This window comes from Oryctolagus cuniculus, chromosome 1 (genome assembly GCF_964237555.1).
Source record: "Oryctolagus cuniculus chromosome 1, mOryCun1.1, whole genome shotgun sequence".
NCBI classification, from domain to species: Eukaryota; Metazoa; Chordata; class Mammalia; order Lagomorpha; family Leporidae; genus Oryctolagus; species Oryctolagus cuniculus.
Genome location: NC_091432.1, coordinates 58,099,709 through 58,119,469, shown reverse-complemented (window position 1 = coordinate 58,119,469; position 19,761 = coordinate 58,099,709). Strand labels below are relative to the sequence as shown.

Sequence of the window (19,761 nt, the reverse complement as noted above, 5' to 3'; positions counted from 1 at the left end):
TCAGTATATGTGCTGCCAGAGTGAGCACGGAGCCTCCTTGTCCCAGGGAGTGGACTGGAGGCCCGCTCGGTGGGCCTAACCGGGCCAGGCACGCTGTTAATCAACGGGCACACGTGGCTCCTGCCCTGCTGCCGCCCCTCCCATGCACGCTTCTTTGGGGCTCTCAGACGTGCTGGTGAATGAGGAGTGGGCAGCTCTCTAGGCCTGTCTGGCACGAGAGGTCTCTGGAATTACTTTGCTGTCATCATCTTGCTCTGGAGACTGGTGGTTAAGTCCTTGTCGCCTGTAGTCTCACCTGGTTGTCAGTGCTGCTCCTTCTCCCTCACACCAAGGAATACAGGCAGAGCCCAGAGAGAGGAAGCTGTGTTTTCATGGAAAGCTGACCCCCGTTCCTCCCCCCAGCATAGACCCCGGGGCACTGGGCGGTGAGGCCCTGTGACCTTGCGCTCAGGGAGGTGCTTTTCTGAAGAAAGCCTCACCTCTCAGCCACGGGTCCCCCTTTCCAGATGCCTCTATGTGTTAGCATCAGCCCCATAGCCACCATCATTCTGCTCAGCCAAAGCCCATTGCCAGGGACAATGGAGGTCTGCCCTGGCTCCTGGCGTTGCCATCTTGAAAACGTAAGTGGCTTGTGACATCCTGGGAGGCTGTGCAATGGCCTTTCCCACTGGCGCAGGGGAAGCCAGCACTGTGTCGTGATCACACTGGGAATCCTGGGGCCAGGCCGCTAGCACCCGACTGGGGTTTCTGGGCACCCGGGTCCAGAGCCGTTGTAGAGAGCTGACTGGGTTTGGCGAAGGCGCGTGCCCTGCTCACACAGATGACTGCATGCAGTGTCTGCCTGGTCCCTGGAGGCCATAGAGGCGGCGCAGACCACAGTCTCGCAGATCCTGCCAGGCTCCCGGCATCTTGCTGACCCGGATACTGGCACAGTCTTCCCAGAAGTCCCACCCCAGTGTGCCCCTGTGAGGATAAGCTGCCTGCTTCCATCTCGGCCAGCTCGAATTTTCAGAGAACTGGGCCTGGCAGTGCTCTTAGGATGCTCTCCCAGGTGGTGGGCAGCTGTGGCGAAACTGGGCCGGGGCACGCATCTATTGAGCAGTGTTTTCCCGTTTCCTGGCAGCTGAGGTTTGGTAAGCACCACTGTCCTGCACACAGCCGCTCCAGATCGCAGAGCACCCCCCGGCTCTAGGAGAGGCCTTCTCAGAGGTCAAGTAGGTTAGACAGCTGTCAGCTAAAAATAGGTGTGGCCAGGGAGGGGGGTAGGTGACGCCGAGCCGGGGGTGGGCAGTCCGCAGATGTATACTTCCTCCCACACCTCGGCCGGCTCCCTCGGATGTGCACATGGTTGACGGGACACATGAGTCAGTGATCCTTCCAGCTGGGAGCTGCCGACCCACCCCTGTCCCTGGAGGGCTGTCATCTTTCCCACCTTCACACTGGGCGTTCTCGCCTTCCCAAGGCACAGCCGCCTTTCACACACGTCTCCATGTTTGCCCCCATGCTCAGGCACACTGGCTTCCTCACAGCCCCTCCCTGCCCTCCTGCACTTGGGCAAGCCTGTGGGTGCCCACACAGGTCTGGTCCATGGCAGGCTCAGTGAAATGGTGCTGGGCTACTGGGGCTGTCCACGCTTAGATGCTCAGCTCTGTCTTCACCCCACGCAGCTGTCCTGACCTTGGCTTTTCTAGAACTGGGGGCAAGTCTCATGAACATAGCTTTCTGGTGTTTTTTTTTTTTTTTTTTTTTTTTTTTTTTCCTCCAGATTTTATTTTATTTGAAAGGCAGAGGTAGAGAGATCTTCATCCACTGGTTCACTTCCCAAATGACCACAATGGCCTAAGCTGGGCCAAAGCAAAGCCAGGAGCTTCTTCTGGGTCTTGCAGATGGGTACAGGGGTCCAAGAACTTGGGCCATTCTCTGCTGCTTTCCCAGGCATATTAGCAGGGAGCTGGATTGGAGCAGCTGGGCCTCGAACCAGCACCCTTATGATATGCAGGCATTGCAGACAGCTACTTTACCAGCTATGCCACAGCACCTGTCTTTAGCAGGAAAGCTGAGTGGTTTGAATTGCCAGCTCCCTACTCGTGCTCTGCCTTCCTGGGAGGTGGGGCTGGTCTGGGTGAGATGAGGCCACCTGTCCTGAGACTTGCGGGGCTCAAGGGTTTGATGTTCCCACTGCTGCCTGTGCCATGTCTGTGGGCAGGGAAGAGCCTAGTGGCTGTTGCTGAGCTGTGCATCAGTGTGTTATCCACTCTGCCTTGGCCCTGCCCAGGGGATTGGTTGCTTTCTTCGCCTCACTTTCCCACCCCTGCCCAGTGTAAGGGTGAGCATCTGGTAGAACTCACACGTGCTGCCCACTTGCAGTGCCGCGAGTTTGCTCTGAAGGGACAGGAGATGGTCTGCCTGTCTCTAGTGGGAAGGCGGGCAAAGCTGGTGCCATCCCTGTGGGAGCTGGAGGAAGCCATCCTTGGCCTGGCTTCTGGCTGGTGCAGCTGGATGGTTTCTCTTGGATCTCTGAAAAGCCTGGACCTGCTCAGGTACCTGAGGGAGGGTCTCGTTTTGTTCTTACGGGGGCCAGGACGGCTGGGAGGCTATTGGGCTCCAGGGATCCTAACGGGATCCCCAAGTGGCAGAAACGGGGATCACACCCTTCTGCTGAAGCTGGGTCTCAGCTGGCAGCCTCCACCCTTCCTCCCTCTACCTTGTGGGCCCACAGAGTCCCAGGAGCCATGCGGGGGTGGGGTTTACAGGACCCCCAAGTGCTGGGGGCGGGCCCTGGGCCCCATCCTGGCACCACACAGGCCAGCCCTGAGCGCCCCGCTCTCCCTCCACAGTGTCTTAGATGATGAGGGCAGCAACCTGCGGCAGCAGAAGCTCGAGCGGCAGGTGAGTGAGGCTGCGGCCGGGTGCAGCACGGGGTCTGTGCTGGGGTGCTGTCCCTGTCCCCTAAGAGTCCTGCCTGACGGGAATGTTGTCACACCAGAAGAAGAGGGCGCACCATCTCCTTTGCTCGGCATTAACCCTGCCCTAGTACAGGGGCTTCTGCCGGGCAGGTGCCCGGGGTGACTACTGCTGGGAGGCTGGACGTCTGTGCTGTGAGCCCACCAAGGCAGCGGCCTGGGCTGTGTTTTTTTTGTTTTTTTGCCCTTCTTGGACCCTTAGTCTCAGAGCACCTAGGACGGTGGGGCCTTGGCTTAGGGTGGGCTGTGGGTCCTGGCATGATCTCGAGCGCCCAGCCTGTAAGGCTCCCAGGCCCTGCTCTGGGCACCCATCCCTCCTGGCAGAGGTGGTGGGCAAGCCCACCCCGTGCCTGTCCCTGCCTCTGTAGAGGGCCCTGCTGGAGCAGAAACAGAAGAAGAAGCGCCAGGAGCCCCTGATGGTGCAGGCCAACGCGGATGGGAGGCCCCGGAGCCGGCGGGCCCGGCAGTCGGAGGAGCAAGCCCCCCTGGTGGAGTCCTACCTCAGCAGCAGCGGCAGCACCAGCTACCAAGGTACTCCTGCAGCCCCCCAGGGACTTGCTGCTGGCCCAGGTGGGGAGGGGCTTATCCTGCCAGGGGCGTCCAGGGTCAGCAGGACTGTGTGCTCTGGCTGTCGCCTCCTGGGTCAGGTCCTGGGTCCAAGAAGCCAAAACCCCTGGGTACAGGAGTTGAGAGGGCTGCTTTCTCCTTGGGAGCACTTCCCCGAGCGCAGGAGGGGAAGCCGCCTCTCAGCCCCTGCCCCACACTAGTAGTGTTGCCTGGGACAGACTTCCCCTTCTACCTGTGGTCTGCCCCGCTTCTGCCATGAGGGCCCCTTCCGTTGCCTTTTTTTTTTTTTTTTTTTAAGATTTATTTGGTTATTTGAAAGAGTTAGAGTAAGATCAACCATCCACTGGTTCTCTCCCCAAATGGCTGGACTTGGGGCAGACCAAAGCCAGGAGCCAGGAGCTTCTTCTGGATCTCCCCCATGGGTGCAAGGGCCCAAGCACTTAGGACATCTTCTGCCACTTTCCCAGGCCATTAGCAGGGAGCTGGATTGCAAGTGGAGCAGCTGGGACTTGAACCAGTGTCCTTAAGGGATGCTAGCATTGCAGGTGAAGGCTTAACCCCCTCTGAGCTGTGGCGATGGGCAGCTGCCATCCTTGTACAGCCAGATCTCAGCACAGCCCTACTCAGGGAAGGGGGAGTGAGGACGATTCTTCTCAGCTCATCCATAGCTTTGTCGCATCCCTGAGCTGAGTGTCTTCCCTCCTGCTTTGAGTAACCCAGGTCACCTAGACCCAGGGTTAGTCTTGGAGCGTCAGAGACTTGGCCTCCGTCACCACTGCCCCCTGCTGGAGGCAGTGATCTAGGCAGTTAGGAAGACCCCCAGGCATCGTCCTGTTCCCCTCCTGTGGCTTCATGACCACCTGGAGCCTTGACTACATCATGGCTGGTTGTGGCCTCACCCCAGGGCCAACCTTTTGCAGCTGACCACTGGCCCCACCCTGTGCCCCAAGGGTGCCAGGTTTTCTCTGTGTTCTGCTGGCCCAGCCTTCAGCTTGTGGGGCCCCCTTGCCCGTGCCTCAGAGGGCAGCAGCTGTCTTTCCTGCCTGGTGCCAGTGTGCACCCAGAACCTTCGAGGAAGCCCACTCCCTGTGCAGCACTCACATGTGCCTGTGGGCGGTGCCGGGGCCGGCACACTGCTGAGGGGCTTCGCCCGCGTCATCTCACTGATCCTATGGAATTCATTATCCCCACACGACTGGGGAGGACCTGGCCTCAGGGGAGTTGGACCACTTGCTCGTGGTCATGCTGTTGGTGGGCATGGGGCTGGGCTTCAAACCCAGGCCTGTCACACTGAACGCTCTCCTTCCCCTACCCAATTAGGCTGCGTCCCTGCTGAGAAGTTCCCTTGGGGTGACCTGTACCCTGGGCCATACTAGAACGTCCCCATGAGAGGCCTGCAGGAGCCCGGCCAAAGGCCTCTGCCCCACCGTCTTGGAGCAGCAGCCCCAGCTGGGCCTCTCAGAGTTTGTACTGGTCCCGCCCTTTCCTGGTGGCTGCCTCGTCCACCCAGTTCCTGGGGTAACAGCAGTGCCCTGCAAGGAAGGCAGCCACCATTCTGCTGCCGTGTGGGTGCGAGCCCCGGCCGTGCCAGCTCTGGGACCTGAGCAGTCAAGGCTGCCTGTGCAATAAGTCTGTGCCCCCAGGACTCGGGGCCCTGCCGCCTTGCACCAGAGGCCAACATCTTGAGACATCACTGACGGGCAGCCATTTGGGCAGGTGTTTCATGAGCACCAGCTGAGTGCTTGGAGAAACCAGGCCTGCGGAGCGTGCACAGTGAGAGTGGCAGGACTTCTGGGTGGAGTGCACAACTGGAGGCCAAGGACAGCGTTCCTGGTCCCGCCCGTCCAGGTTCCTGCTCACCTGGGACTGTAGGCAACTCGGTCACCCTCTCTGGCAAACACCTGCCACTATGAATGGAGCAAACCTCTGTCTCAGGGCTTTGCAAGTGGAAGGAGCCTCAGTCTGGGTATATGCCAGAGTCCGTAATCAACCGATTGATTGTGGTTCCCTGATGACATTCCAGACCAGGTCCCTACAGGTGACATTTGGGGTCTGAGAGTCCTGCTGCCTGGGGCCACACTTTGTCCAGCCCCAGAGGAGGCTGCTGCACACCTGGTTGGCAGCCTGGGGACTGGGGTTTCCAAGATGGCTTCCTCATCAGCGTTCGCTGTCTCCTGCTCTGCCCTCTGGTGGCTCTTGGTGTTAGGTACAGGGAACACAGTCCACAATGATGCAAAGGCAAGACATGCAGAACTGGTGGTCGGTCCTGCCTGGCTGAGGCTTTGGACCTGTGGGCTGTGCCTGTGCGTGTTGGCTCCTCCCCCAAGTGTTGATCAGGGCCTGCTGTGTGTCAGGCTCTGCCTCTGCCTTTATGGACCTCACGGTCAAGATGGGGAGGGGGAGACAGGTGGTCCCCACAGTGTTCCAGGAGTGGGAGACGGCACCTGCCCTGACCAGGCTGGGAGGCGTCCCTGAGGAGACGAGCATTCCTCAGCCCATGGGAACAGCCACAGCAAGGGCCCTGTGGCAGGAGGGGCTGCAGGAGTAGTGCCAGGCTCTGGAGAGCCTAGTGTGGCCGGAAGTGCAGGTGCTCCCGTGGGGACAGGGCAAGGAGGGCGGAGGAGCCCAGTGTGCTGGACGTTGGCCTCCGTCTCCTGAACAATCAAACTCCCTCAGGGTGGTGAGTCAGGCTGTGTGCTGTGGGGGAACCCTGAGCACTCGCTGCTGGTGGGGCTCCCCCCTCCTGAATGGTTCTCCCTGTGAGAGCCCCCTGGGGTGCTGGCCCTGGTTGTCTCCCTGATGATGGAGCCTGTGCTGTCTCCTGCCACCATCTTCCTGACCTACGCTCGCACAGGCACTGCCTGCCCAGCCTCTGCTTCGTGGCTCATGGGGCTTCTGGCCCTGCTGTTCTTGACCACACTGGGCTTGGTGCTGTCTCCTTCTGGCAGGGCCTGCCTGGGGCCTGGTGGGAGAGTGGGGAGTGTCTGAGTGGGAGCCCTGCTCTCACTCAGCACCCCTTTCTGTCTCTCTGGTTCTCTCCTGAGCAGTGCAAGAGGCCGACTCCCTTGCCAGTGTGCAGCTGGGAGCCACCCGCCCACCAGCACCAGCCTCAGCCAAGAGAACCAAGGCAGCCGCCATGGCCGGGACACAGGGTGGGGCCGCCAAGAAGGAGAAGAAGGGAAAGCACAAAGGTTAGCTCGCCCAACCCCAGCCGGCTGCTCGTCTAGCCGCCACGGGGCGGGGGGAGGAAATGAGCACACACTGGCCCTCAGCTGGCTCCCAGACCTCTTGTACCTCAGGAGGTACCCGAGCGGCCTGTGGGTGGGGCAGGCGCTCCCCGCAGCCAGGAAGTGGAGTCTGTAGAGCAGTGGCCCAGGACCACTGTCCCCATCTCGGCGTGAGCTCCCTCCAGCCCTGTCCCTCAAGCATCTCACCCAGCCTAGGCCTGCACATGCTGATGCCGTGAGCATTTCCTCAACCATGGTTCATGGGCCGTGCCTTGCAGTCTGCCACGTGGCGGTCCGGCGGTGGAGTGTCCAGGCCGGTGGGCTTCAGGAGCCAGCTGCAGTCCTCCGGGCATAACTCGGCCATGCAGCGCCTGCCACCTGGGCAGGCTGGGCCGCGCGCCCCCTCCTGAAGCTGTGGCAGCTCAGCCAGAAGGGCACGGGTGGGACCAGAGGCCCCCTTGGGACGGCCAGAGAATGTCAGGCACCGTCTCTCTCAAGGGGTGTTTGTAATGATGTGTGAGTTCCTCTGTGTGGGTGAGAGAGAGAATACCAGCACTGACAGCCTAGAGCTGGCCGTGCCCGGGAGTGGTCCGCATCGATCCTTGTTCCCCATCTCTTCTCCCACCGTGTGGTTGGTGCTGTAGGTGGCTGCTGTCTGCCTTAAGGACGTGGGGAGTTTCAAACCAGCCCTCAACAAGTAATGGGCGGGGGTGGAGATCTGGAAGAAAGGAAGTCCACATCCCTTCCGAGCTTGCTTGCCAGTTGCTAGTTTTTCACGCGTCAGTTTTGCAGAGTGTCCTCACTCATCCCTCACCCCTGTCACCGACGCTGGAGAGTCCAGGAGCCCCTCTCCCTCTCAGATGTGACTCAGGAGTGTCCGTGGCCTGCAGGCACCAGCGGGCCAGCAGCACTGGCAGAAGACAAGTCGGAGGCCCAAGGCCCTGTGCAGATCCTGACTGTGGGCCAGTCAGACCACGCCCAGGACACAGGGGAGACGGCAGCTGGTGGGGGCACTCGGCCCAGCGGGCAGGACCTCCGCGCCACGATGCAGAGGAAGGGTGAGCCCACTGCGGGCCCAAAGCTCAGCCTGGGGTTCTCAGGTGCCCCTTGTCCAGCCCCTCCCTGGACATCCTTGGAGACGAACAAGAAACTTCAGGGCAGGAACTCCCTCCCGAAGATAGGCCAGGTTAAGGGAAGGAACCCTGGCCCAGGCTAACCGGCCCCAGCCCGTGCCCGTCTCTCCCATTCCCAACGCCTGCCCCAGGGAAGGCCCAGGTTGGGGGTCAGTTTCTTTTCTTGTGTTCCTTAGAGAAAGCTGCTTCTGTGTAGGTGACCCCTCTGCTGAGCTGGGGGAGGAGAGCAGGGCTGAATCTCCCTGCAAACCTGTTGCCCTAACGTAGCCCTGCCCTAGGGAGTCCTTGGAGTCAGTACACAGGAGTGCAGCCTGGCAGTGTTGCCTGTGGGAGGATGTGTGGAGGACGACGATGAAGGGTAGCCTCCTGCAGAAAGGGCCACCGACACTGCTGAGTGTGGGGCTGGTGCTCCCTGCTGAGGGGAGGGGGGAGTCAGCAGGCCCTGGCAGCTGCTTCTCTGCCCGAGGCCTCTAGTAAGTCCAAGGTCAGCAATAAAGGTGCCTGGTGCAGGGTCAGCTCAGTGCGGGCCTTGAAACCTGAGACACAGGGCATTGTGACTGTTGAGAGAGCATGCCCGATGCAGGGACTGAGCTGGTGGCAAGGGCGTGACCTGAGAATCGAGACCAGCCCAGCTCATGTGTGCACCAGAATTGAGTGTCCCTGTGTCTGTGGGCACATGTGTGTCCCGAGTCCATGTGACCACAGACGTGCCAGGGGTGCACAACTCCTCGCTCATCCCTTTTGGTTCCTCTGCTGGGCCCAGGCATCTCCAGCAGCATGAGCTTTGATGAGGAAGAGGAAGATGAGGATGAGAACAGCTCCAGTTCCTCCCAGCTCAACAGCAACACCCGCCCCAGCTCTGCGACGAGCAGGAAGTCTGTCAGGGTGAGTGAGGTGTGCTGGCCACTGCAGAGGCCAGGTGGCAGCTCTGAGGATGGCTCGTCTGGGTGGGATCCGGCGGGGCTCTTGTGTCCTTCCACCTTGCCTCCTGATGTCTTCAGCGAGGCCTGGGCTGCAGGGTGCAGTGAGCAGGACAGGATGGCCTCAGCACCTGCCCCCGACTTCTCCACTGCCAGGGGCTGGAGGAGGGTAGGCCTGAGAAACTGGCTCGTGACCTCAGGTATCCTGTCCCATCTCCCACTACTACCGCATCAAGAGGCAGGCTTGGGCCCAAGACCACCAGCTGTGGCTCCTTAGGGCCCCTGGGGCCCAGGCTCCTACTCCCTCTCTCCCTAGGAGGCAGCCTCAGCCCCCAGCCCAACAGCCCCAGAGCCACCTGTGGATGTTGAGGTCCAGGATCTAGAGGAGTTTGCTCTGAGACCAGCCCCACAGGGCATCACCATCAAATGCCGCATCACACGGGATAAGAAGGGGATGGATCGGGGCATGTACCCCACCTACTTCCTGCACCTGGACCGCGAGGATGGGAAGAAGGTGAGGCTGCCCTGGCCGGCATGGTCAACAGGAGGGACCGTGGGCCTCGGGACTGCAATGTGATGGAAAGCTTCAAATCCAACACTGACTCTCAGTTCCCCAGAGAAACAAAAGCCTCCGTGCCTGGCCAGTGCAGAGCTCTCTGAGTGCCAGTGCTGAAGCAAGGGAGTCCCTTGCATGCGTGTATGTGTCTGGTGCCCGTGACTGTGTACAGACCACAGGCTGGGCCTGGAACATGGCATTGCTCCTCCCCAAGGTGTTCCTCCTGGCGGGAAGGAAGAGGAAGAAGAGTAAAACTTCCAATTACCTCATCTCTGTGGACCCAACAGACTTGTCTCGAGGAGGGGACAGCTACATCGGGAAACTGCGGTACCAGCGCTCCCCCAGGAAGCAGGCCAGGGAGGGAGGGTGGGGCGGGGCGGGGCGGGGCATCCACCAGCCCTCCTGTCTCCGCCAGGGTTGGGTCCACTCCAGGCCCAGCTCCCTGCACAGCCTGGAGCCGTATTTGGACTAAGCTGCTTCCAGGCAGGTGGGTGCAGGCCCAAGAGAGAGGGCTCAAACCCAGGGTGTCCCTGACACAGGCCCTCAGGGGCCATGCCAAGGCCCAGGACTAAGAGAACCCTTGGGAGGAGGCAGGAAGGCTCTGAACTGGTTCTCAAGGGGACATAGGGTTTACTGGGCACAGAGTACCAGATCTGGGGAATGCAGAGATGGGAGGTAGGTGGCTGGAGCTGGACCAGGACCTGCGCAGGCCTATTGTTCAGTCCACAGGGTGCCAAGTCCCCTCTGCAGTCTCACCAGAGGCCATCTGGGCTACCTCTCCCCTGAGGGCAACACCCGTTCCTCCAAGGAAACTGCACGATGTACCTCCTTGCTGAGTGCCCTCTGGGTCTGTTCAGAGCACTTTCGGGCCTTCTGTGCTCCAGTGCCTTCAGTGGTGTGGGTTCAGTGAGTACTGGGGCTCCTGGGTTGGCCCTGGCCCAGCCCAAAATGCTTTGCAGGCTTCTCCTAGGACACTGAATGAGCTGTTCCTGTCTTGGGCAGAGGCACATGCCCCTTTACTGTTCCTTTCCTTCAGGTCCAACCTGATGGGCACCAAGTTCACCGTTTATGACAATGGGGTCAACCCTCAGAAGGCATCATCCTCTACTTTGGAAAGCGGAGCCTTGCGGCAGGAGCTGGCAGCTGTGTGCTACGTGAGTCCTAGCTCCTAGTCTGCAAGTTAGCCATGAAGTCCAGCACTTGTTACCTGACCCAGGGGCCAATTCTTGCCTGGGGAAGGGGCTCTTTCCTTGTCCTGCTCAGGGCTCCCGTCACAGTTGACTGCCTGGGCTTTGTATGGCCAAGCAGCAGCAGGAGGCCTGGGTGCTTGTCCGTGCCCTGCATGCTTGCCATGAGGGGTAGTTTTTGTTTTGTCTTTTTTAAATGAGGAAACTTAAGCTTAGAGGTTTATTGTTGACGTCACCAAGCTCATAAATGAACAAACTGGGATATAAATACCAGGGATTTCTACTTCTCTGAACCCCCTTTGCTTCAGTTTTAGAAGGCTGAAGGGACACCCATTCCTGGAGCACAGGTAGTAGGATACAATTCTTGTACGGTGCCGTGGTGCCACCTGCTGGCCACTTGTGGGAAGGCAGCCTGAATCTTCAAGAAGTACTGAGCCCCCAACTATGTTCCTATTATTTGAGGCACTGAGAATGCAACAGAGAAGGTAGATAAATTTATATCTTACAGAACTGAAAACCAAGTGGTGGGGAAGCAAGGTGTAAAACAAGAGTTCAAGTGGAATAAGTTCCTGACCCCTGCTTAAGAAGGAAAAACAGGGTATGAGGTGTCAAGGGTGGCTGCAGGGCCTCACTGAGGGCTCACAAGGAGGTGGGAGGCAGCCATGTGTGTGTCTGGGGGACAGTGACGGTACAGTCCTGAATGCTGGGCTGTAGTGCCTTGCCAGGGAAGCCAGCCTCTGCCCGGAGCGAGCTCGGGAACGCGGGGTGTCTTCATTGCTGCTGAGAACGGAGGAGGAGGGGCAGAACCAGAGAGTCCAGTTAACAGCTGGGGTGAGATGATGGTGTGAAAAGCAGGGGAGTTCACGTATTACTGGAAGAACTCGCTATTGGGTGAGAAGTGGGGTGTCGACACCGAGAAGCAGGGGTGCTTTCGAGGAGCTCGTTCTGGCAGACTGGTCTGAGACTGCCGTGTGCAGGCGTTGAAACAGCTGCTCCTGTCTTCCCACCCTGCACTCCGGTAGGTAAGTCCCTGCGTCAGGTGGCCGCTGCTGAGTTCTCTCTCCCTGTCTCCCAGGAGACAAACGTCTTGGGCTTTAAGGGACCTCGGAAGATGAGCGTGATTGTCCCTGGCATGAATATGGTTCACGAACGAGTCTCTATTCGCCCCCGGAATGTGAGTTTCTGTCCCACCCTCCCTCTTCCCCAGCCTACTGGCCAGTGGGGCAGGATGCAGCTGGTGTGTGTGCGTGGGGGGGGGGGGGCAGGAAAATCTAAGAGCCCCCGTTCTTGGGATGGATCCCGCTTGGGGGGTGGTCACAGTCTCAAGGCCTGGACTGGCTCAGGTGAGGCTACTGTCCTAGGAGCACGAGACCCTGCTAGCACGCTGGCAGAATAAGAACACGGAGAGTATCATCGAGCTGCAAAACAAGACCCCTGTCTGGAACGACGACACCCAGTCCTACGTACTCAACTTCCACGGGCGTGTCACCCAGGCCTCCGTGAAGAACTTCCAGATCATCCATGGCAATGACCGTGAGTACTCCTGCTGGCCCTAAGATATCCAGATCTCGGCTCACCCAGTCCTGGTCATACAGCCCACATTGTAACGGTGTGGGCTACACAGCTGAGATGAGATGTAAAGAACTTTGTATAATGAACTGGGAGGCCCTGGGAGAACCTGTGGAGCCCTGGTCCTAGGTTCTGTGTAATCAGCAGTCTTGGGGTGGGGACGGGGAACACTTTTTAAATGGGCTATTTCTCCTCTCCTGTGTCCTGGTGTTTGTGTGCCTCTTTCTCCTCTGGGCATCCTGGCTTCTACCTTTTCCTTCCTGCTTGGGGTTGGGTGTCTGGCCTTCCCTGTCCCTCCATCACACCCGTCTCTCCTTTCTCTCTCTCTGTCCATGCTTGTGCCTGGCCTCAGCGGACTACATCGTGATGCAGTTTGGCCGGGTAGCAGAGGATGTGTTCACCATGGATTACAACTACCCGCTGTGTGCACTGCAGGCCTTTGCCATTGCCCTGTCCAGCTTTGACAGCAAGCTGGCCTGCGAGTAGAGGCTGCCTCAAGCTCCTTGGGGTTGCCCAGCCTGGAGTGCAGCCTGCCTATCTTCTGTACATAGGCCTTCTGCCAGATGAAGCTGTGGCCCACAGTGGGCGTCCTGACCTGGCCAGCCGGGAGCCAGCCCCTCTGCCTCTGTGACCAAGGCAGTGGAGCAGTAGGGAGTGTTGAGACGAGGGTAATTCTGCGCCCCAGGATCAACACACACCCTTATTCTCGGGTTAGTATCCTGCTGCAGTCATGTTTGCCAAGCTGGGCAACCTCTTCATCTGGGAAGGCCCGAGGAGGTGTAGAGGGAGAGGAAGCACAATGCAGGGCCCAGCCATCTGCTCAGCCTGGAGACAGCCTACAGCAAGGTAGGGCACACCTGAGTGCGTATGTGTAGATGGAGGGCATAGCAGCCTTACTTGGCAAAGAGGCCTGGTCTGCAGAAAGCCGTCCCACCTCATAAGGCCCCAGGCAGGCCTGAGGGGTGGTGGGGATAGGGAGTTGGCAGTCTCTTGCCAAGATTACAGGGACCTGGCTACCTGGCTACCTGCAGTTGGTAGGCTGCAGTTGGTAGAGCTGTTGTGATTTCTCCAGGTTGGCTCTGTGCTCAGAGGCAGTGAGAAGTCGGCTCTCAAGGCCCAGATGCAGGAGGTGAATGAACAGGCTCTGCGGTACAGCCCCTGGAGGCCCAGTCCCACTGTGGGCCTGCCTAGGGCTCCTGAGGGCAGAGCACCACTGCCAAGCCCTGGTGTGCTCCGGGCAGCATCTCTGTCTTCAGACACCCAGCTAAGTCATGCTAGGAGAGGGCTTCAGGGTGTGGTTCCTCTCGGGAGGTGGGGGGAGTAGGGAATTACTGGAACTACAAGAGATCAGAAGTGGCAGGCCCGCGGGGATCAACTGGTACACTCACGTTGCCTCTAGCTGAATCACTGAGAACACAGCCGGGCCCTGGGTCGCCGAGCTGGGTACTCTGGTAGAGTTCCCTTCTGTGTTCCCACCATGCCCTAAGAAACTGCTGATCTCCAGCTCTCTGGCCTCCTGGGGTCCTTTCTGCATGCCCTTAACCCTGATTCCAGAGTCTTAGCAATGTCAGAGTAGAGGAACGCCGCACAGCAGGGCCCTGTCAGTCAGATGGCCCTAAGTGTGACAGATAAACGAGCGTCCTGGGCTGCTCCCTTCTCCTTGGATGGCACTACCCTCTAAACGCTTGCTCACCTGACATCTTCCCTGGCAGAGACAGGAAGCAAGCAGGGGTTATACTTTGGAGTAGATATGTGTAAAAAGGATAAGGAGAAATTCATATTTTTGGTGACACTGAAAATATTCAGGCTCTACAGGTGATTAGTCTTTGTAATCTAGATTTTCCTATGTTGAAGGCTTCAAGCAAGGCATGCCTGTTTACACCTCAGCCACGCGTGTTTCTCTGCCAGGTCCCTCGAAGGAGCTAGCCTCTGTTGGAACTAACGCTTTTCTGGGCTGGGGCTGGTCATTTTCTAACGCAGCACTGTGGTACCAGGGACTTGCCTACATGTGAGCTGATCGCAGTGTCTTCTCCCACTGTTTTCTGCAGCTACAGTTGTAAGGTAGAACAGGCTGACTGTAGTGAGAGGAGGTCCTGACGGCAGATAGAAAAATCCGAAGCACAATGGAAAGTTCTTGGCCTTTCTTTTCTCCGTTAGCACATGGAAGAGTAGAAGAGCCTTGGGCGCTGAGGGCCAAGCAAGCGCAGTTGAGCCCCTGCCCTGCTCATCAGCCTCCACCCCTGGTGATGCTGCCTTTCCTTGATCACTGGCCCTAGAGCCCACCTGGCTTCAGCCTCTCAGACCGTGGTGAGAGTTCCTTCCCCTTCACAGAGTCCTGGAGTGGAGGAAGGGATGCGAGTCCCTAGGACCACACCCCAAAACTTTACACCCTCTGCCCCAAAAAGTTCCCCTGCAGAGCGGTGACGTTCTCTTCCTCACCTGTTCTCTAAGTCTAGCTTTTCTTTCCTTTTGGCTCCAAGGTGCTCTGTGTCCGTGTGTGTGTCCGTCTGCGTGTGTCTGTCTAGGGAAAAGGGCAATCTGTAACCATCAACTGAAGTTCTTACTAGGAGCATGTTCCTAAGGACGAGCAGGACAGGAAGGAGTAGTCATGGTCACCGGCGGGCTTTCCCCATTCATTTCATGCTCCAGCAGCGAGTATACCGTGGAAATAAGCAGCTCTTCTCCTGGGGAGTGGTCAGCTTTCCAGTCTGAGTGTCACATGCAAGCTCTTGGGTGAATTTAAACAGAACGCTAGTGAGTGTGCCTTAACAGTCACAACACTAGTGCAGCGGAAACAGGTAAGGACAGGTGTACAGGTGTGGGAGGCCAGGTCATGGGAGTCAGACACTGGAAGAGAACCTTGGAGCCTGCTCCCTTCCCTGACAAGTAGGGCAACAAGCTAAAAGCAGAAGTTGTTTTCATTTAACTACACTTTGCATCTCTTTAGAGGTAGTTCTAACAAGCAGCAGGGGTGCTTTTCACAGGAAAAGGTCCCTCCGCCTCTGGGCGCTGTTAGGCAAGCACAAACCAGCCCCTTGCGGGATGTGGTTTTCCCTGAGGGCACTAACACTGGCCTTCCCTCTAGCTCCTGTGTGTGGCAGGTGTGCTTCCATGGCTGCATCCTGATGGAGTTCCTTCAGGACGTCCAGTATGCAGGTTTTAAAATCTCCAAGGGGAGAGGGAGGCACCACTACAGAGTTCTCTCACTCTAGGTCTTAATTCTTTAACTGCATAATGGAAGCTGCTGGACTGGGGATTCAGGCTGGATCAAAGTTAATTCTCGCTTTTGTTGCTACCTTTTCTAGCTCATCACTGTGCCTTTTTCTTTCCTAAGAATGGACATCACACGACCCTTCCTTCCTTCTCCCCCCAGTCAAGGTCCAGGTGGAGCTGGAGATGAGGCTGAGACCCAGCTTCCTGGAGGGCTGTGTCAGAGGACCTAGAAAGGGAAGCCCAACTCTGGTCTCTTTTAGTCCTGCATTTGGTGACAGAGGGGACGTGGTCAGGATAGGTGACATAGCTCTTGCTGGGAACACATTTAGCCAGTTTTCATAATGCCTAGAACATGTATGTCTATTTGCACAAGATCGTCTTTTCCTATTTTGGAGTGGTCAGACATTTTATTTTTGTTCAAAATTATCTGGAGTTTTAGACAAACTTGCAAAACTGTGCTTTTATTAAGTGACTTTTTGAATAAACTCTTTGGTAATCTGGAACAAATGTACTTATTGGTATGTGCAATGACAAACTTGGTATTTTCCCACGTTGACATTATGTATGTTGTTGAAGTTAGTGTTTGTCTAAGTACAGACATATCAACAAATTAAACTTGAATTGTTTCAACTCTGCTGGTTTCTCTTCTCATAAAAGGAGAAAAGCCCATTTAGAACCAATGGCATGTGAGTAAACCCTGTCCCCACTCTGGCTGTGTCTTTCAAGTTTAAGGATCACACCCAGGCTAGGAAGGGCTGGTGCTTCCTACATCTCCCCTGGGAGCCCATAGAGCTAGAAGGGGCCTGAAGATACGAGATAAATGGTAAGTTTGTTTTGGTACCAAAGAAAGTTTGAAATCAGCTTTTTTCAGGATATACATTTTACATGTACTTTTTATGGAAAAACTATTCATGAAATAAAACTTCGGGCTCTAAAATTTACCTTTAATTTCATTGTTTGGTGAACTTTGTGCAGTGCCTATATACAGGGCCCAAGCCAGTGATACTTTAGAAAGGTTAATGGTCAAGGCAAGATCATGCCATTCATAGTATTTCTTACTCTTCTTCAGCGGTAGGGCCACATTTTGCTCTGGTATACAGGAATTCAAGAGGATGGTGAATAAGTAGCTTTGATGTGACCAAGAACATTTCCTATCTGAACCAGGGCCTACCTCCTGTGGACTCTGCAGAGAAATAGCATATCCAGGATGGTCTAAAAAGGAAAGAAGTTTTTTTGTTTATTTAGGAATCAGGTTGAAGAAAAACGGTCATAGACAGAGTGACCTCACATCCAGGGTAGTCCTGGTTTACCCCTATTGTCTTGGCGAAGTATTCTTTATCCATTTTGCACTGTAAGTTATTTGGCATCTGTGCACCTGCTGTGGCTTCAATGACCAAACACACCTCAGCTGCAGGCGCTCACGAGGCTAACCTTGTGTTCCTGCTCTGACCAGGAACCTAGCTCTCCTGGCTGCATCACCCCTCTGAGACTGAACACGCTCACACTCCCTGCAACAGAAACCCATCACGTGGTTTTGCTCAGTGTAGAATGAACATCCACGTCACTGTCATCCCTAAAGGACAAAGTGATTCTGAAAAAGACTTTCTGAAGGGTAAATCAAAATAACATAACCGGCCGGAAAGAGTGCTCCCATGCAGGGCGCAGTACTTCAGCACAAACCTTTTCCATAGGCCAATTAATTTTCCCCAAAGACTGACATTCAAAATAGGGTTGGTTATGCAGCATTTCACTTTCCAGCCACATCACAAGTCACAACTATCCACACATGTTTCCTCCAACACCGTTTCTACCCAAAATGTCCTTTCTCTTCCTTGCCCACCACCTCTGTCAGGTGTCTTGGAAGTACTTTGGCAAAAATTATTTCTTGGCTTTGGGTCTGTATCACAGGGACAGCTATATTCATAGTACAATGGTTTATGCTCGCACATAATGAGTGCTTATCATGTAGGAGCTGCAGCTGGAACCGGTGCTGGTTTATGTCTACTGATGACTTCATTTACTCTCTAAGACCTAGACTTACTCTCCTTGATAGCTGAGGAAGCCAAAGCTCAGCAAGCTGCAGGAGCTGACCCAAGATTCTGTAAGTAGAAGGGCAAATAGATCATGAGCCATTTTTGTCTGCCTGCGTAACTCAGACAGTGAAGAGCACCTAGATGATTTGTTACCTTGGGTGTTCCCTCGGATACATCCTCGGTGCGTGTTAAACAGCACTCTTCAACACAAGTCCAGCGTTCTACCCAGGAACGCGGTGCAGTGGGCTTCAGGGGTTTTTCTCTGTGGGTCAGGACTGCCAAGCGAGCGGACAGAGTACCTCGGACAGCACTCTGTGTGCTTGTGTGTGTGATCTGTTTTCCTGGCATCTTCTGCCAGGCACAGTGGAGCTCTAAAAGCTTATCTACCTTTGCAAAATTTGCTACTATTCGAGTCCTGCACATCCCCCAACTGAGACGTCCTTGGGAACATGCCTTCAGCTTGGCCAGGATCGTCTCATCTCAGCTCTCAATCTACTTCCACTCTGCCCAGCTTCACAAAAGCCGCCTCCTGGGGCGCTGCTCCACAGGCGCTCTGCAGCGCACGGCACAGCTTTCCTGGTAGGTGGCGCTTGAGGACGAGCTCAGGCCTCACTTCTCTTTAAATTCGGTCTCCCAAAGAACACAACACCAGAAGCAGTTTCTAGGCAAGGACTGTCCACAGGTACTCGAGTTCTCACCCCTGTGGCTGGCTCCTTGGCATTGCCAAGCATGGGTCCTCCGTGCAGCATCAAATCTCAGCTCCACAGGGCAGGGACTGACATAATCTAAAGCTTCCCTTGGTGTAACGAGGTGTAAAGGTGCTTTAGGGATTAGCAGTTCTGTTAAGCAGACCAAGGGTAAAGGGAGCTAGAGATCCAGGCAACAGCCTAGCCAAACAGGCTTTAGGCTCACTGTCGGTCAAGTCAGTGGGTGGCTCCTGCCACTCTGGAAACAAGTCGGGGGGGTGGTCAGATGAGGGATTAGGGCTGCAGGGAGGGACTTCAGCTCAGACAGCAGGGGCTTACCCTGCTCTGGGTAAGCATTCCCACCAACAAAATATTCTCATCTCCCCAGGGGACCACTAACCTGCTCAAGGCAGCTTGGAGTCTGACATCTTCACTCTTGCAGACTTAAGTCACCATCATCTAAGCTGATGTTTGTTCATGGGTAAACCATCTGCTACCCCTAGAGGAAGAGTCAGGCCTTTGCCCCGACAGGTCCCATCTGTAATCACGACAGACCAAATAGAGTCACTCAGTGGTTCAACTTCTCTGACTGGGAAAAGCAGGAAGAGGAGTGAAAAAGCTGTCCCTGTGTCCACACTAATGTCTGCACAAGGCGACATGTGTGAGCACCAGGAAGGACACATGATATCCATGGAAGATCTGATAGCTATGACAGTTGAGTGCACAGAAAGAAGGGGACGGGCCAAGGATGCGACCAGAGAAGAAAGGTCACTGTGGGACTAGGGGAATAGCTACCTCACAGACAAGTGTCACTCAAAACCCTGGGGGCTACGCTTCCTCAACATGCCACTTGCATACGCTCTGTCAGCACCGACAGCCAACCACTCGGCTCTGAAGTTCGGGGGCCACTCTTCCTTGGGGGCTTCCTCTTGCTCACTGTAGCCATCTGTGTTGAATCCAGCATTCTCTGCCAAGACAGCAGGATCCTCTTCATGAAAATGGCAGGAGCAGGGTTCTGGCTGTGGGTCACACGAGGCAGCAGAATTACCTTCCTGGGCTCGGAGGTTGGCAGGCACGCTTTCCCAGCCCGAGTGATCTGATCCTCCCATTCCTTCGGCTATTTCTTCAGCAGAGGGCTCTTGTGGGTCAGGGTAATCCACCAGGATAGTTTCTTGCCTACGCTTGATAGAATGTGAGAGGTCATAAACCGGGTAGGTCTCTTCAGGGTAACCTAGAGAGGAAAGCAGCACAGAGTCTGACACAGAAAATGTCTCTTCAAAAAAAAGTATTGGCTCAAAAAATATTTTCAGACAGCAGTCATCCTCTGCTAACAAATCCATTCCAGAAACCTCTTGGATGATTCTAATAGTTGTAAAGTTTCACTTGAGCAAATTCTTAGCAATCTGGCTGACTATCCCAGTGCTCTGTGAAATACAAACCAATTCAGATGAAAATCCCTCCTTAAGTATAGAGTGCTTGGAGCAGAGTTAAGTCTCACACCACGTGCTTCTGCAATACTGATGAAGATTAAACAGGAGTCCTCAGTTTACACAAAAAAAAAAAAAAAAAAAAAAAATCCACCAAATACCAGCTGGAGAGAGCTCAGCTCAAGGCTAATGTTTGTAATTTCTATTTGAAACCCTTTCCAGGTCTTCATGGGAGGAGGAGGGGCTGCTGGTGGTGGGGGGGAGCAGGAAACCAACAAAG

At 55.9% G+C, this 19,761-nt stretch overlaps 2 protein-coding genes across 15 annotated transcripts in view; one reads left to right on the top strand and one right to left on the bottom strand.

Annotated features, from left to right (window-relative positions):
- TUB (TUB bipartite transcription factor) overlaps window positions 1-15,965 on the top strand; it is a 95,501-nt gene extending 79,536 nt beyond the window's left edge. For 7 of the 11 annotated variants that reach the window (XM_070073889.1, XM_070073894.1, XM_070073895.1 and 4 more), the window contains 11 exons: window positions 2,838-2,889; window positions 3,332-3,494; window positions 6,578-6,721; window positions 7,618-7,815; window positions 8,654-8,775; window positions 9,127-9,324; window positions 9,581-9,693; window positions 10,403-10,520; window positions 11,629-11,727; window positions 11,915-12,086; window positions 12,475-15,965. In XM_070073889.1, the coding sequence (XP_069929990.1) occupies window positions 2,838-2,889; window positions 3,332-3,494; window positions 6,578-6,721; window positions 7,618-7,815; window positions 8,654-8,775; window positions 9,127-9,324; window positions 9,581-9,693; window positions 10,403-10,520; window positions 11,629-11,727; window positions 11,915-12,086; window positions 12,475-12,608 (1,513 nt within the window). In that variant the 3' untranslated portion in view covers window positions 12,609-15,965. Of the gene's footprint in view, window positions 1-1,796; window positions 2,541-2,837; window positions 2,890-3,331; window positions 3,495-6,577; window positions 6,722-7,617; window positions 7,816-8,653; window positions 8,776-9,126; window positions 9,325-9,580; window positions 9,694-10,402; window positions 10,521-11,628; window positions 11,728-11,914; window positions 12,087-12,474 lie in introns of those variants that run through there. The other 4 variants (XM_070073891.1, XM_070073907.1, XM_002708791.5 and 1 more) reach the window with 2 other exon arrangements.
- RIC3 (RIC3 acetylcholine receptor chaperone) overlaps window positions 15,778-19,761 on the bottom strand; it is an 86,588-nt gene continuing 82,604 nt past the window's right edge. For all 4 annotated transcript variants that reach the window (XM_051824364.2, XM_008265650.4, XM_051824373.2 and 1 more), the window contains one exon: window positions 15,778-19,285. In XM_051824364.2, the coding sequence (XP_051680324.1) occupies window positions 18,864-19,285 (422 nt within the window). In that variant the 3' untranslated portion in view covers window positions 15,778-18,863. The remainder of the gene's footprint in view (window positions 19,286-19,761) is intronic.